At 40.5% G+C, this 15,485-nt stretch overlaps 1 protein-coding gene across 2 annotated transcripts in view; it reads right to left on the bottom strand.

Moving 5' to 3' along the window:
• LOC110982917 (myosin-IIIb-like) overlaps nt 1-14,887 on the bottom strand; it is a 30,042-nt gene extending 15,155 nt beyond the window's left edge. For both annotated transcript variants that reach the window (XM_022241703.2, XM_022241704.2), the window contains exons 1-15: nt 14,521-14,887; nt 13,877-13,942; nt 13,593-13,726; nt 12,238-12,340; nt 11,893-11,995; nt 11,446-11,602; nt 10,736-10,841; nt 7,692-7,814; nt 6,761-6,869; nt 4,070-4,189; nt 3,655-3,755; nt 3,281-3,367; nt 2,322-2,504; nt 974-1,085; nt 237-310 (exon numbers count right to left, since the gene is read on the bottom strand). In XM_022241703.2, coding sequence (XP_022097395.2) covers nt 237-310; nt 974-1,085; nt 2,322-2,504; nt 3,281-3,367; nt 3,655-3,755; nt 4,070-4,189; nt 6,761-6,869; nt 7,692-7,814; nt 10,736-10,841; nt 11,446-11,602; nt 11,893-11,995; nt 12,238-12,340; nt 13,593-13,726; nt 13,877-13,942; nt 14,521-14,637 — 1,695 coding nt within the window. In that variant the 5' untranslated portion in view covers nt 14,638-14,887. The remainder of the gene's footprint in view (nt 1-236; nt 311-973; nt 1,086-2,321; nt 2,505-3,280; nt 3,368-3,654; nt 3,756-4,069; nt 4,190-6,760; nt 6,870-7,691; nt 7,815-10,735; nt 10,842-11,445; nt 11,603-11,892; nt 11,996-12,237; nt 12,341-13,592; nt 13,727-13,876; nt 13,943-14,520) is intronic.
• Nucleotides 14,888-15,485: the final 598 nt, after the last annotated feature.

Raw genomic sequence — 15,485 nt, 5'->3', positions numbered from 1 at the left:
TTCACATTAGCAGTTTATGTCTCAATCTGATGTGCAAGCAAAGTTGATGCAGTTTATAACAAATTTACATCAAGCTCAAGGTGAGGCTGAAGGTTTCACCTGCATTTAATGAAATTCTAGAAAATCCCCAGAATTAAAACCTTACAAACAAGGAAAAACTGAGAGATTCGAAGGGACAGACATTTTAAGGAGTGCTCAGGAGTGACGGCTTCCTCCACAACCCCAAGGAGCCTTACCTTCGGCTTTGCTGACCTGCGGGTTCTCCTGCGCCGGCTCTGCAGGGCTAGCGTACCCGTTCTAGTGACAGTTCCTGAATGGACATTACGACGGAAAAAATGTCAACATGAACACCTAGTAATGAGCTAGTTCCAAAAGGGCAGGTTCGCTGATTAGGCTAATGTCACATGCGCATGTCGGGTTTTTCCCAGATGACCTTTGACATGCTTCAGTAGAGCATGTGCTGTTGGAATACCAAACTGGCTCACTGCAATAATACGATTAACCCTAACCCCCCAGGGTGTATGTAAAAATCATATTGAAATCGGAGGATTTGCGACTGAAGGGCTATGGACAAAGCAATATGCAGCAAACATGGCACATGATTGAAAGAGCCAGTATCATTGAGCTCTACATTGTCAAAGTCTATGCAGTACCTTTTGCATAACAAATCTCACTCACTCCTAGACATTCCCTATCCGGAATGCAGGCGTTGTTTCTAAAACCCAACAGGTGTACACGTACCATCAGTGTCTGTTTTTTCAGATACTAAGTTCATTGGATTTAAACAAATGGGAGGAAATGGCATTACCAAAGGGACATCATACCAATGCGCATGTTGCACATTTGTCATCACGAGACTTGAAAACCCCCTGGGAAACGAGGCCTTTCACGTGCCAATACAAACTGTGCAAGAGAGTGATGCCTGTTCTGATTCTACAAAATTAAAACCAAGAGGAATCCAGCATTTTCCAACCTCTGAATATCTGGCTGACGAGGTCATTGGTGCTGGTTCGTAACATCTGCATGACCTTGGATGGCAGCGTGTCACGGTTCTTCTCCAGGAAGAGGTCGGCAGTGTACTCCACCTAACAAAAAAAAAAGGAAACAAAATCACACCACAACTGCTCTTTAATGACCAAAATACCAGTGCCTCTTTTGAATGAGCTTATATAGACCCTAAGGAAATAAAAATCTACGTTCAAATCATATTTTTTTAGCGGCAAACCACTTGAGGCCTTATATACATATCAACTTGTGGCTAGCAAGCTAAATCCAGAACAAACCTGGAATCCAAGCCAAAGATGCTGAATATGAATAAATTCAACCAAGTTTGTTGATAAAGATGCACGAATTATATTTACTCACAAAGACCAATACATTTGTTCAGTAGTTTATTTGTTCTATTCAATGAATTCAATATATACACTAATGCTGAAAGTTTGAAACATTAATGTAAACCCAAACCGGGTGGGACTCGAACCCAAGACCTGCTTACTAGTGCAGACGTCTTAACCACTCGACCACCGAGCTTGTTGGTGTTGACTGGCTGGTTTGAATAAGATGTTAACAGCGGGTACCACGAACAACACTACAACAGCTATCCATCCTTGAAATAGTTGCTTGCGGTACCCGCTGTTACATCTGATTCCAACCAGCCAGTCCACATCAACAAGCTCGCGCGCGAGCCAGCACGGTGGTCAAGTCGTCTGCACTAGTAAGCAGGAGGTCGTGGGTTCGAGTCCCACCCGAGTACGCTTGTGGTTTTTTTTCACAAGCCTTCAGAGGCATACACTGAGCATACAGTGTTAAAATAGCTCGGGCAGGGCAAAAAATCCAAAATTAATTTACATCTCTCTGGTGCAAATTCATCCTCGAAATAAACCCACACCAATGTTGCTACTAAGATGGGAATCAGCATGCCCATTTGGTTTTACATGAAAAATGTAAAACTGGGTTACTATAATGGCAATATTCCTAGAAAAAAGTGTCCAGTCTTCTACAAAATACACCTCCATGTTTACTTCTCCAACCCTAAATATGCTTACAAACTGATACCCTGGACAATGGAGACACGTGTACATTGAATGAGAGATGTGGAAGATATCTGTACAATGGAAGTACAATAAACTCTTGCCAAATCAAACCTGAAGGGAACAGGTTCAACATTTCAGTTACGCAGAGTTTGGACTTAGCAGGATTGTACATTATTGTTATACTACTGCAGAGAATAAAAGATTGTCTGACTTGGGAGTTTTGAGTTAACAGAGTTTGACTTCTCAAGATTTCAGCCATCATCATTGGTACCTTTACGCACAACTCACCCTGCCGGCGTAATGGTCAATGCTGAAGTTGTTGCTGCTGGCAACCTTGGCCTTGATGAAGTGGTGATTGCGAGCAAAGTTCTGGTTGAGTTTCTCCACGAAGGTGTGATCCGTGGCCTTGGGGAAGAGGCACTCTTCGTCCAGGAGGGCCAGGATACCAATGGGCTTGGCAAGGAACAGATCCTGGAGTAGAAGAAGGGGGAAAAACAACGGATCTGCTTTCAAAACACTGTACACAAATGCACAGATCAGAGGCTCTACAAGGCTGCAGATGATGATAACTGGTCATACATGCTCTGCGGTCACTTCTAGATAAGACTTATGCTCCATCCAAAGTTAAACCTCTCAAACCCAACTTGAGTTGAATCTAATATGTTCTTTATTGATTTCAAATCGAACCTAATCTGTAACTTCCAAAAAATCAAATGACTTCCCTCTTTCTAACAAACATGCTCCAACTTATCTTCTAGATACGACTTATACTCCATCCAAAGTTAAACCTCTCAAACCAAACTTGAGTTGAATCTAATATGTTCTTTATTGATTTCAAATCAAACCTAATCTGTAACTTCCAAAAAATCAAATGACTTCCCTCTTTCTAACAAACACGCTCCAACCATTTGGAAATGGGAAGGGGGTGGGGATGGCTCCCCACTTATTCAACTGGGGAGCCAACCCCCTCTCCACTTTTTGCACGTCCTGTAATGGGGTGGGGCTAAATGGATCAGCCTATTAATGGCTGATGCCTTATGTCTAATGACTCCCCCCCAAATCACTCCGCTGCTGGCGGCTCCAGCAAGGCTGGCCCCTGAGGTACATTTTGAATCTGATACACCATAGGATAATGCAATCAGTGGCATATTGATTGTGTCAATCAAAGCAGTGGGAATTTGAACTCCAACTATGGAAAACCAACGATGACATTTGGGAGAAATAAGAACGAGCAAGCGTCTACCAACCAGTAGCGACTGATTGTTGACAAAGGGCACGTAGGTCCAGTCAATCCCCTCACTCTTATATTCTTCCTGCTCCAGCAAAAAGATGTGCTGGGGGGAAAAGAAAAGCTGATTACAAAAGACTCAAAAGAAGAAAGTGTCACATGGGTTTCGGGGGGGGTGGGGTCAAGTGGCATGTCATATTGTCTGTGTTACCATATATCTCTTGCTGACAATTTTTTTCATGCTGATGAGCAAACATGTCGTAAATGCCAGATCCTTCACTGATAGACCACATTTGTAGGAAATTAAGCACAGATGGATTTAGTAGCTAAGACTTTAGATGTCCAAGTGGTTTCTTTTTTTCTGAGAGTTAATAGATATTAAATTCCACTCACTTGATTGAAGAAATACTGCAGTTGTTCATTGGCCAGGTTAATGCATAACTGCTCAAAACTGTTGCTTTGGAACTGCTCAAAGCCAAATATATCCAGGATGCCTGGAATGCAATGTCATCAAAGGAATGATCAAATGTTGAAATGAAAATTAAAAAAAATTCTACTTCTATTTGTGTAAAAAAGGGAATCAAAACACGAATATCTACACAGAATTTTTTTTCACTAAACAGTTACAAAGAATTTAAATACGTGATTAGTCTTATGTGCAAAAAATTTCAGAAAAACTGTTAGTGTAATCGTTAAATTGGATAGTTCCGTTGTTAAGATTGTCAGGATCTGCACTTGTGAGGTAGCTAAGAAGGAGAAGGATAGTGATAGCATTTATAAGCGCTAGATGAGGGTCTATATTTCTCACCAATTTCAGTTGTTTCAGACACATGGAGGGATATTTCTGGAGCCAACAGCTGGTTGACTTTATTGACGATCCAACTGAAGAGACGGCCGTACAGCGTCTTAGTCATGGCATCACGAGCATCTAAGGGAGAAAAAAAAAGATGTCAGTCAATCCTCTGCTCACTGGTACTCTGCTACATGTACACATGCATCTTCCAAACTACTCCAAGTTCCACTTTGCCCGACTTGCCCATGCTTTGCTTTAGGATCACTGCTACAGTAGAGGTCGGCAGCACAACCCAAGGAATACCAGACTGATATGCAAATGGTGCCCTCTGATTCTGTCCATTCGGAGTCTTTGCTGATATGACGACGAGTGGTGTTATCCAAAAACCTTCTCTGTGGAACATAGTGTGCTTCTTATGGAGCTCTCTTATATTGTCTGCTCCTTATGTGGGAGGCCAAAGTTTGTGTGACACAATGTAGTTCCGGTTTCACTTCAAAGTGTGTACATGTACATGTCAAATTACATGTTCTAAAAAAGAATCCCTTTTTTTGAAGTAATTAGTAGCAGTATTTATTATTTGGTGTTTTACTAGCCATCGGTGATTTTTACAAATGCTTTGTGAATGATTTTTTTAACGTGTGCTGAGAGTTAGCCATACGTGTAGTTCACCAGCCACTTGTTGGCACAAATGCATTTGTGACAAATAAAAAGAAATGTGTGTATCTGGTTGAATGGCCCAAAACTACAACGAGAGAGCAAAGGTTAGAGTGAAAGCACACAGCAGGCCACTTCTCTTTCTGCTGTCCTCCATGCAGAGCTGGCACTCACTTTGCAGGCCCGATTTACCTGCAATTCCCCCGACTGAAAACATTATGTGGTGGAACTATATATAACCCGTCCTTTGTGCAATTCAATTAAGAGTGAACTCAACCACCTGTACAAATGCAATACGCTATATTAGCGGAAGGCAATACACACTGTTATCAGCCCTGAGGCAATTTTTTGAATGACTGAATTTCTTTGTTCTTTCACTCCGTCTTCTGCAAGGGATATGAACCGATGACCTAACTTGGCAAGCATTTTTTTGTGAGGAACTTCCTGTTTCATGTAGAATCCAAACCAAGGCCATTCAATTATTTACACGAAGCCAAATGTAATGTTGGTTATTCCATGATTTGGATCTGAACATCAAGTACACTACAAAAAAGACCAAAGGAGTTTTGATGGATCCAGGACACAGTATTAAAGGCTGTGGGGTACTTTAGAGGCTTTTCAATGAAAGAGTGAAAGATTTAGGATGGATAGTTTCAGAGGCTCAAGAAATTGGAACTTTTCTTGTGAAAAAATACATGTATCTCTCCTGCTACAGCAATATACAGCGTACTGTTATCACAACACATGTACATGTACTTTGCTATCTCTCCCTAAAGTCTCTCTCCTTTAAAATCCACACTCACTTTTTCGTTTTTGAATTATTTTAATTCTGCATGCAGTATTTAGGATGTCCTTTTATCCGTCAGAATTTTTCAATTTCCCTCGCCTCAAATCAACTCATTTTCTAACCATTCTGTAACAATGCTTGCTCAATCATTTTTATTACATTCTAGTTATTTAACCCTAACCCCCCAAGGGTTGCTGACCCTAACCTTCCCCATTCACATCAAGTTAAACACCCATATGGGACTTTGTGCACAGAAGCTGTTGGACTTAGTTTTTCTGAGGTATGCCAAACCCAATGCCAAAGCCAGCTGTCTGGGACTACCAGACCTATCCCCACAGAATGAAACACTTTACTACTGTTTAATTATGTGTGGTTGGGGAAGGTTAGGGTTAAAGTGCTGGGAAAAATGGTATGTTTGGATAGGAAAGCATCTCGAGAAAAACTTTAGCAGAAATTAACAGTGATGTCCACACTTTAATAAATTTAACAGCTCTTGCAATGTTCCCCCCGGCCAATAAGATGTTAACAGGTGCTGAAAACAAAACAACACGTCCCATGGCCGTTTTCCCCTGAAAGGATAGATTTCATTAGCCCATCAGTTCTGGCCAAAGTGAATGCTGTGAGCCACAGTTCCCTCATCTAAAGGTCTCGTCGTTGAATCAACCCGGGAAGAAAAAAGTCAATGAAATGGATTGTATTTCCCGAGGAGATGATTTTTTTCTTTCCTTCTTCCGCTGTATCGCCTCCATTGTACTGCCCCCCCGGGCAGGAGAGTCGATAATTTCCGTCAGGTAGAAATTTTGGATCGACTGCATGATGGGGACTAATGATCTTTTGGATCCAATCATGGCATACTTGACTAAACTCTTTCTATAATGCACAGTGGATTGACCGCTTGACAGCACAGTGCTCAGGGCAAATCTAGGACTTTCTTGAACTAACATTTTTCTTTCACGGTTTGAGTATAACAAAACAATTTCACTCGAGAAACTGCGCTCAAATGTTTCATGAAAAAACACATGATCACAAACAGAATGTTAATAAAACCTGCAACTACCAATGTAAAAACGTCTTTAGCAAAAAAAGGCTGATATACATGTACTTCCGAAAGTTTAAACGTCAAATGCAACAAGAAATTATGATATGGTATGGTATGGTTTCATACCTAATTTGTAAAGAAATCTGGTTAAAGCCAACAAAGTAAGCTCTTACGCAGTACGTCATGAAGACATTCATGTCAACAGAAAAAGACTCGTGCAACTCACCCTGGGCTTGGTGTTTGGTGTAGTTCCTTTGAAACACATCTCCCCTGGCTGAGCTAAGGTTAAAGGTCAAGACTTGTCTGAGCTCCTCGTCATTTATCCCAATAAGTTCCTTCAGTAACCAACAAAAGAGAACACAAAAACAGTTCAAAGAGCCCTTACAACACACGGATCAAGTGTAGTCAAGTGGGGAACAGAAAGGTATACAAACTGTATAATTGCATATAAATTTATGGGATGATTCTTCTCTGGGATGTTGCCAAATATAAGGGACCCCCTTGAGTTTTGTCTCCCATTTATCTGTGCTAGGAAAGTTCAGAGGCACAAAAGAAACACATAACGGTACCATTGACTTACAGGAGAAATTTCCTGGCTGTATTTAAACGTATACGTGTACCTTCTATCGTCACTAAATTTCAAAAGAACTTTAGAAAAACGGATCACTCGAGGAAAGGAAACCATGCCAGGCAAAAGTAAACCCCTTTGAATTCACTCAATGCATGAACCATTTTGTACTTTGGGACTTGTTAATTTGATGTCCAAAATGCTGCATTCGGTAAATGCCTCATGTGCTTACCACATGCATGACATAGCTATTTCATGTATTTAAAACCGTTTTATGTATAAGAGTTTTAACGTAGCAAACAAACAGACTGCATGACCAGAATATGCTTTTACAAAAATATGGGCGCTGCTAGGATTTTTTTTGGGGGGGGGGCCAAGAAGTATTTCCGAGGGTGTCAAATCCATGGTATTTTCAACAAACTTAATGATTTTCCTCTCTTTTTAATTTCACTTATTTCTTGTTTTCCCCTTCTTTATTTTTCGTTTTTTTAGGGCGGGAGGGGAACAAGTACCCCTGGACCCCCTCAAGAGGCCCCTACACAAAACATCAATGAATCTCATTTTGACTTTGCTTCAAATGTAAACTTACAGCTACTGTTGCAACGGCTTGATCCGATCCTTTAACAAAGGCTGCATCATCCTCATTGGCATCCAACTCAATCTGCCCCATCATCAGCGTCGCAGCCAGGATGGAGTACATCTCGTCTTGCTCCTGGAGATTGTCATAGCAACAAAGCCAAGCCAAGCATTAGGCCATCTCAGAAGTATATTTTAATACCTCACGTAATAAGTAATACTGTGTGAGATTGGGACAGAATGATCCATTATCAAAATTTTAATTCTTTTAAAAAATGACATATTTCTTCCGCTGACCAATAGGTCATATTTCATTTGTTGCTCTGTGAGCTGCGTGAAAAAACTGCCCCGATGCCCTTCTGCTGAGCACATGGTGATTGTTAGCCACATCCCTCATGAGGTATGTAAATCCAAACTGAGGTTTTGTGAGGATCACTGCAAGCTAGAGACATTGGGATATTTAAGGACACTGACGAACTTGGAGAATGTGTCATTAGATTCCTGCAGAAAGGAGACATTCTGAAGTATTCTATTAACACTGCCAACTGTAAACTCCCCTCAATCCTGTGAATGACAGGAAAATGGATGGTCCATGCGGCACAGCTGCATAGTTTCAACCATGTAGTATATTGACAACACAATGTATCTGTGATGTAGGCCCTATACTGTGTTGTTTGTCTCCTATGCTACGGTGCGTCCACGTGTATGAGCACTCCGAATGTGTTAAAACACATACATGTAATATCCAAAGAATGTAACTGTGACTGACAGACACTCTTATTATATGGTGGCGACAAAAATGTCAACAGCTGTGCTGTGTCCCATTTATAGCACAAATGACTGTCTAGGCTTACGTACATGTACAGTGGAAGTTGTACAATACTGAGATGATGTACCCTAACCCTTTAACTGCCGTAACATGAATTAACCTAGTTGAGAAACTGGCCAAAGAACTTGAACTCAAGTGAGCATCAGTGCAGTATTCATCAAATCACTGGTTCACATACTAAATGTAATCGGAAACTGAGGATTGGTGAGGACCAAAGCATGAAATACAAGATTAACATGAAGCATGAGAAGCATGAAGCAGGTGTAAAAACCGAACTGGAATCCTGACAACATCAAGCCCATACGGCTGCACTTTCAAATTATAAATCAAAACTAAAAAGTGAGCACAAGCGAATAAAAATATTCAACTGGCATGTTCCTGCATTCATTTGACAATTAGGACATGAGCATCCGATGACAGCCACAACAGTAACCGATACGGACGGAGAGCTATTGGAGCATACTAGAATTGCAGAGGCAGGGGCGCCAGCACGTCAACGGTTTACCATTGGAGGAGGACGCGCAAACTGTTCAAGTGCTGTCAAGGGTACTTCAGAGGGACCTAGGCTTCCACCTTGGGGGTACCAGAGGAGCTAGACTATACATTTGAGGAAGTGTGGCCTGAGGTTTTTCCTGAAGTTTTTGTGAGGAATGTTGTTTTAGAGTTATATTGTCAAAAGAGATAAGAATTTTACTTTGGGTGATAACGATATTTTCCCTTCAGGTTCATTAATAATTCAGTTCATTCGCAATTTGCTTGTTAAGATAAGAGCAATACCCATACAGGTATTTGTTACAAAGGATGAAAAAATAAAATTGTGTGAATTTCACTTAAATTGAACATGTGAACATAAGTGAATCTGGGTGAAAGGGGAACACAGTAAAAAAAAACAAGTAAAATGGTTCAACTTCATGAAGCTACTGAGAATATCTATACGTGTAGGTTTACTAAGCACTGAACATATTCTCTGAGTAAAAACAGACTACCAGCTACATTGTTACACTCTGCATATCAGCTGGCGCTGGATGCCAGCTAAAGATCACTTAGCACATAATTTTCGGAAGCAGTATTTCAGTTTAGCACAGGACATGAAATTTAATTAAGCCCAGGGTCCAATTTAATAGTACTGATTAACAGTTACATTTATTTCATCGGGGGGGGGGGGGGGGACATGTTGTAGACATTGTTGGTGGGTACAGGTTGCAGGATTCCTTACAACTTACCCCCTCCCCATCTTCCCCCAGCTTCAGTTTGTTTACATAAATTTATCCCCTCAAGGCTTATTTAAATTTGGGGTCAGGGCCTAGCTGGCCATTGTGGGTCTACCCTTTAATGTTAATATATTCATGATAACACTGACTGAAAAGCTGGTTTAATAAAATGCTCCATCAACATTTGCTTGGAAGTACATTCATTGAATACACATGTAGTTTCTCCTGCTGATAAAATGTTCGCGATGCAAACGCCATGTGCTAATAAATTAATCTCTTCTTTGAATGTTATTTTCTTCTGCTCTAGTTTTCTTAGTCCTCTGCTTTGGGTAACAGTTATAACAATACTAAAAAGTATAACAAAAGAATAATAAAGCCACATAGTTTGTACATACTGGAGAAAAATTCATGTTCATTATTGGTAAGCGAAGATACTGCGATAAAAAATCATGTCCAGTTCAAGGTGTGTTGTGTGTTGAGCAATCCAAGGTTACTCTTCTGGAAATGATAAACTGCTCTTGTATGGCCACCTTTGTTGGCCCTCAGGCCAAATGTAAACAGTCCTTCACGGTTAAAGAGTTTCTAATAAACATTTTTCCAGATCTCTGGAGGACAAATGCTGAGCTTCTTGCCGATGAAGTAAATGGTTCCCACTCACAACTTGTTCAGAATGAGTTTTGTGATTTGATATAGCATGAAGGTTGTGCTTACTAGAGTGAAAGATGGCCGCTTTAAAAAAATTTCACGGCAAGGATATAACAATTAATAACTGTGTGTGTGTGTGGTAATTTAGACTTGAAAGTCACTGATTTAAGCAACTTTTTCTTCTGGGGTTCTGTACTCACTAATAAACTGTTTCCATTAAGTAGGTGGATTCTCCGTTATCACAAAATCTGCTGTTAAGCAATGGTAGAAAATCAAAATCCAGCAAAGAAATGTAGTTGGACTCGGGCCAGTACAAAAAGGTTCACATTAAATCAGTGCTACTTGCAAGTGAAAAAAGCTTTGATTCTTTACCTCGTCCAGGAAGCCCACCAAGTCCATGGCATTGTTCAATTCTGCCAGCATCTCCTTCATTCTGGCTTGCTTCGTTGATGCACTGCTGGGCCCATTAGTCAGGTAACTGTAACACAAAAACCAGCTGGTAAGACTTCCAAGGTCCTCCACAATCCTCACAAGCACACTTGAGAAATTCAAGCTTAGGCTGCGTCTGACTGACTTGGCTTGAAATTATACACGACTCTATTGGAACTGGCTGAAGCCACTGTCATAGACTTGTCATTTCTTGCTGCAGCAAGGTACAATGTAATTCAGACATGGCCTAACTGGCAAATGTAATCACAAAATCATTTTGTATCTGAAGCAGTGTGAAGCATCTGCGAGTGGGTAAGATGTTTCAATGATAGAATGTTGCTGCAAATTTGCAAGTTTAAATAATTTAAAGATGTTACCTGTCTACAGTGGACCTGATATTACCAACTCTTGTAACTACTGATGTCAGTCTCCCAAATACAATGAAACTATGCATAAGTTGCTTAAATAACAAGCACATTCCAAATCATCACTCCAGATTAAACTAAAACAAAACCAAACAGATAAACGATACTTTGAAACAAAACACATGTACCTTCAAAAAGGGTCTGGTCACAGATTTTTTTGAAGTTTTTAATTACTTCGGGAATGTACTACGTGGTCAAATATCAATAAACTATTTCATCCTTACTCACCTGTACTTGTTGGCAACTTGCATCTTGTACTTCTTCTGTTGTTCAGGAGACAGTCCAGCTAGCATGTAGTAGAAGATGTGAAAGTTCTCTTCTCCTTTGTTCTGGAAGACAACCCTCGACTTCTCCAGCAGGTATTCTGATATCTTTGCGCCCATTACTGCGAGGAGCAAACATCCATTGCACTTAGTCTAGTCAGCCAAGTACAAATCAGACAATTAATATGCCAGTTTTTACGATTATCAATAGGAGCCTCTGAAACCTGTCACGCATTTAAGTATGGTGAGTACATCGATCACAACGACTCCAGAAAGATACTGCCCAACTTTCATGCTAAGCTGCATTTTGTTATAAATTTGTTTATCATACACAACTTGGAAAGACTATTCTCTTTGTGCTTTTTCCTAAGGATCTGTTCATGCACATGTATTAATGTTTTAAGTCTTTTACCTTTTCCCTCCTTAAACTTGAGCTGGATGTATTTCCCAAACCTGCTGGAGTTGTCATTCATGGTGGTCTGTGCATTGCCAAAGGCTTCCAGAAGGGGGTTCACCTGCAGATAGAATCCAATCAATGATTTTTTTAAATACTGAACTCATCAACTTGATCTCAGCTATTGTCAGTCGTACATGTGCCTTTTCGGTAATTTCCCTTGACAATATCTGACCATTATTGATAGAAAGTATGATACCGGCAAAGTGAATTAGTGTTGCTGCAGTTTTAAACTAATCTTCGTCCTTTATTCACAAATGCATTTTTCTTACTAACAATCCATAAACCCAAATTTCTACCAACCTGGAGGATTTGTTGTTCAAGTTGTGACTTCCCTTTGCACAGCTCAATTATTTGCTTGATGATGAATTTGGTGCTTTCCGTTTTGCCGGCCCCACTCTCACCACTAGCAATAAAGGACACAACCAAAATGTATTGCATATTTGTTAAAGAAAACATCAAATTCCATACATGTATTTTTAAGATTCATGATTGGGGAACAGTCATTGTCTTCAAAATAATGATTACTTTAGCATTTTTCATTCAGCGTGTATACAACATCCAGTCAACTCTAGTCAAACACAGTTGCAGGGATCAGACAAATTTCTCTGCTGTGACCAGGACTTTGTTATAAAAGAAGTGGAGAAATGAAGAACACATATGAAATTCAAAAACTTGGGATTTGTGGAATTTGCTCTTCATAAAAGTATTGTTTTTAAACAGTGTTCTTGACTTCATTTACTTCAAGTAACCATTCTGAACTAGCTCAATACCCGGTACGTTTTATATATGTCTATTTATGACAGGACTTCAAATACCACTGACCATTACTTAACATGGGATTCGATACATCAAAATCTGTTGACACTTCAGAGTACCAAACTGGATTATTGCACTGTGTTGGATGTTCACAAATTTGGTAAATCTCACTCAATATACTGACAGATTGGTTGCTGTGGTTTGCTTGCCGTTAAAAAAAACAGCTCAGGTCAATGTTTTATTAGGCAGGCCTATATCACATGTTACAAAAGGTCATGTAAATGAGGCTCAGTGGAAAACACAAAAATGAATCAAAGTACAGTTTTGTGAAAATACGAATGAGAAAACTGCCAGTATACAAAATTGCTTCCTGCACAGTGAACTTGAACCAGGTCGTAAAACACAGATTTCTCTATGGCCTTGCAATAAAGCAGTTGATATTTTTGGTTCAGTGCAAGGGCAAACACTGTGCAGTATACATGTACATGTACATGTATGCACAAATGCATGATGAAGTCCAAAGGTTACATGATGTATCTCCCTGACTAATACTCGCATGAATCACCTCTTGATAACACGGGGGTAAATTGCAATAAGTCCACCTACATGTACATTGATTTCTTTATCCCTTCAAAAAATTTTAAAACAGCAAAGATTGGTAGTCTTCACCAAATATTCCATGCATGAATACAATAGGACTTGTGATGAACTACACCTCAAACCAAACACATCTGGAATCGGCACGAACGACGTCATCGGCAGAAACAAATCTCTCTACACAGTTTCCTTCGATTACTTTGAGCGAGGATCAAATGATTCTGCAAGCAACAGGTGTTGTATCGTATGTCTCTTGTCCCATACAGTTCAACCCCCTGGGGCCTCCTACGGAGTAACCGTACCTGATAACGATACACTGATTCTTTTTGCCGCTCACTGCACTGCCGGTTAGCATGGACTGATACGCTGAATCCGACACAGCAAAGATGTGCGGCGGGTTATCGACCCTCACTTTGTTCTTGTACATCTCGGCATGCTGGAACATAACAAAGCAAAACAAAATTGAGCTCAAACCCCAGAAGAATAAACGATGAAGTTTATGGGTTTTGTATTATTTACTGTAATGTCAGCATTGCAACTGAAACCAAACATGCCATTATACCGACCTTCAGGCAATGATACTTACTTTCTGGCCATAAATTCCAAGATCCCGAAAGGGATTGACAGCAACAAGGATATCTCCCACATATGTCTGGAAAAAAAAGGGTAAAAAAGAATAGTTGCTTTGAATCATTCCTGTACATGTAAATAAGACTTCATGCACAAAATTGCATGTACGAGTAATTAACCTAAACTCAGAAGTATCCATCAATTCAAGGGCGGATCTAAAGCCAAACTTGTTGGGACAGGGGGCCAAAACTTGGTTGGGGCCTAAAGATTAGGAAATTGTTCACGACAGTAGCTTTCTGGTACAGTAGGTGAGGCTACAAAGTTTAAAAACAATTTTTGAAAGATGGGAAAGAAACTGATCGAGAAAGTTGTGGTTGATAACTTGACAGCGGCACAAACACATCACAGCATACATGTAGTTCTTATGGAAGTAGAATCTTAAAGGTTTGCTGAAACAATGTTACCGGAAGTTGGAACCATGCCTCTATCAATAAATGGTAAAACCAGAATGAAAGCGCGACAAGCTCAGTGGTTTCCCTACCAAGTACATGTACCAATCGTGCATGCTGTGTAACTAACAGGCCCGCTACGTATTGGTACGGGTTCGTATCACTATGGACTAGTAGTAGCATCCAATATTACAAGACTGATCCAACTCACATAGATTTTGTCGTGGTTGTATCTGTGTTTCAACTCGCCCAGGAGGATTTTCTCATCCAGGTTCCCGAGCGTGGCAAGGTCGTCCGTCTGCCCGATCGGCGCGTCCGTACTGGCCATGTTGCCAACTCCACGGGGCCCAAAAGTAATCTAAAACGTCTTCAAAACTTGTGTCGATTTGTCCGTGCCGGTTTCACTCAATAGATCTAGATCTATGGTTTATAAGTGCTATCGGTGTCTATCAGGTAAGTGCAGGTGCGCCTAACTTATGCTACATGATTTTGCGACCAAATACTGTGGTACGTGGTATGCACGCATGACGAGTTAAGGTATGGGCAGGTGTACAGAAATAGGTACTAGGTGTGGGCGACGCGTCAACAGTGTGCCGTGTTTATTGAACCGTATCTTGTCGAATGCTATTTTAAGGCTATTGTGCTCACCTGTATGAGACAGGAGAGGCAGTTGGTTCAGGGTCTCGGTGATAATGATACGCTGGCTGTAATTGGACAAGCTCTTCATTACCGTCAGCAAGTGTTGCGTCAATGTAAACATGACGTCGCAGAAAACTTAAGTTTGCCGAAGTGATGAATTTTGTTGTTTGTCCCAGGAGGTAACCGTGTTCTTGGAAGACTCTGCGTAATGTCCAACGAATCGTCCAAAAATAATGTATTATTGATATAGCATACTTCATATCATACATGTATAATTATCAATATAAAATCGAAAAGAGCTGCTGAAAAATTGACAAATCCACCTAAATTGTCAAGCTTTTCCCGAGTAACATTGGCTGCATCCAAATCTCTCGTCTAGAGCTAGGTCTAGATCTTCGTTCCATTGGAAATGCGTGGAGACGCGTAGACAATAGACCTAGCCGTAGATCTGCAAGCCCGTTTCGGACACGGCTTTAGACTTTTCAATATGTGGACGTGATTGGTCGATAGTACCGATTACGTCCAAACTCCCACTAA

Source organism: Acanthaster planci, linkage group LG05 (genome assembly GCF_054643075.1).
Source record: "Acanthaster planci isolate LZ-2023a linkage group LG05, COTS_SCS, whole genome shotgun sequence".
In the NCBI taxonomy this organism is placed as follows: domain Eukaryota; kingdom Metazoa; phylum Echinodermata; class Asteroidea; order Valvatida; family Acanthasteridae; genus Acanthaster; species Acanthaster planci.
Note: the sequence above shows the minus strand (reverse complement) of the source record. Positions and strands in the feature narration are given on the sequence as shown.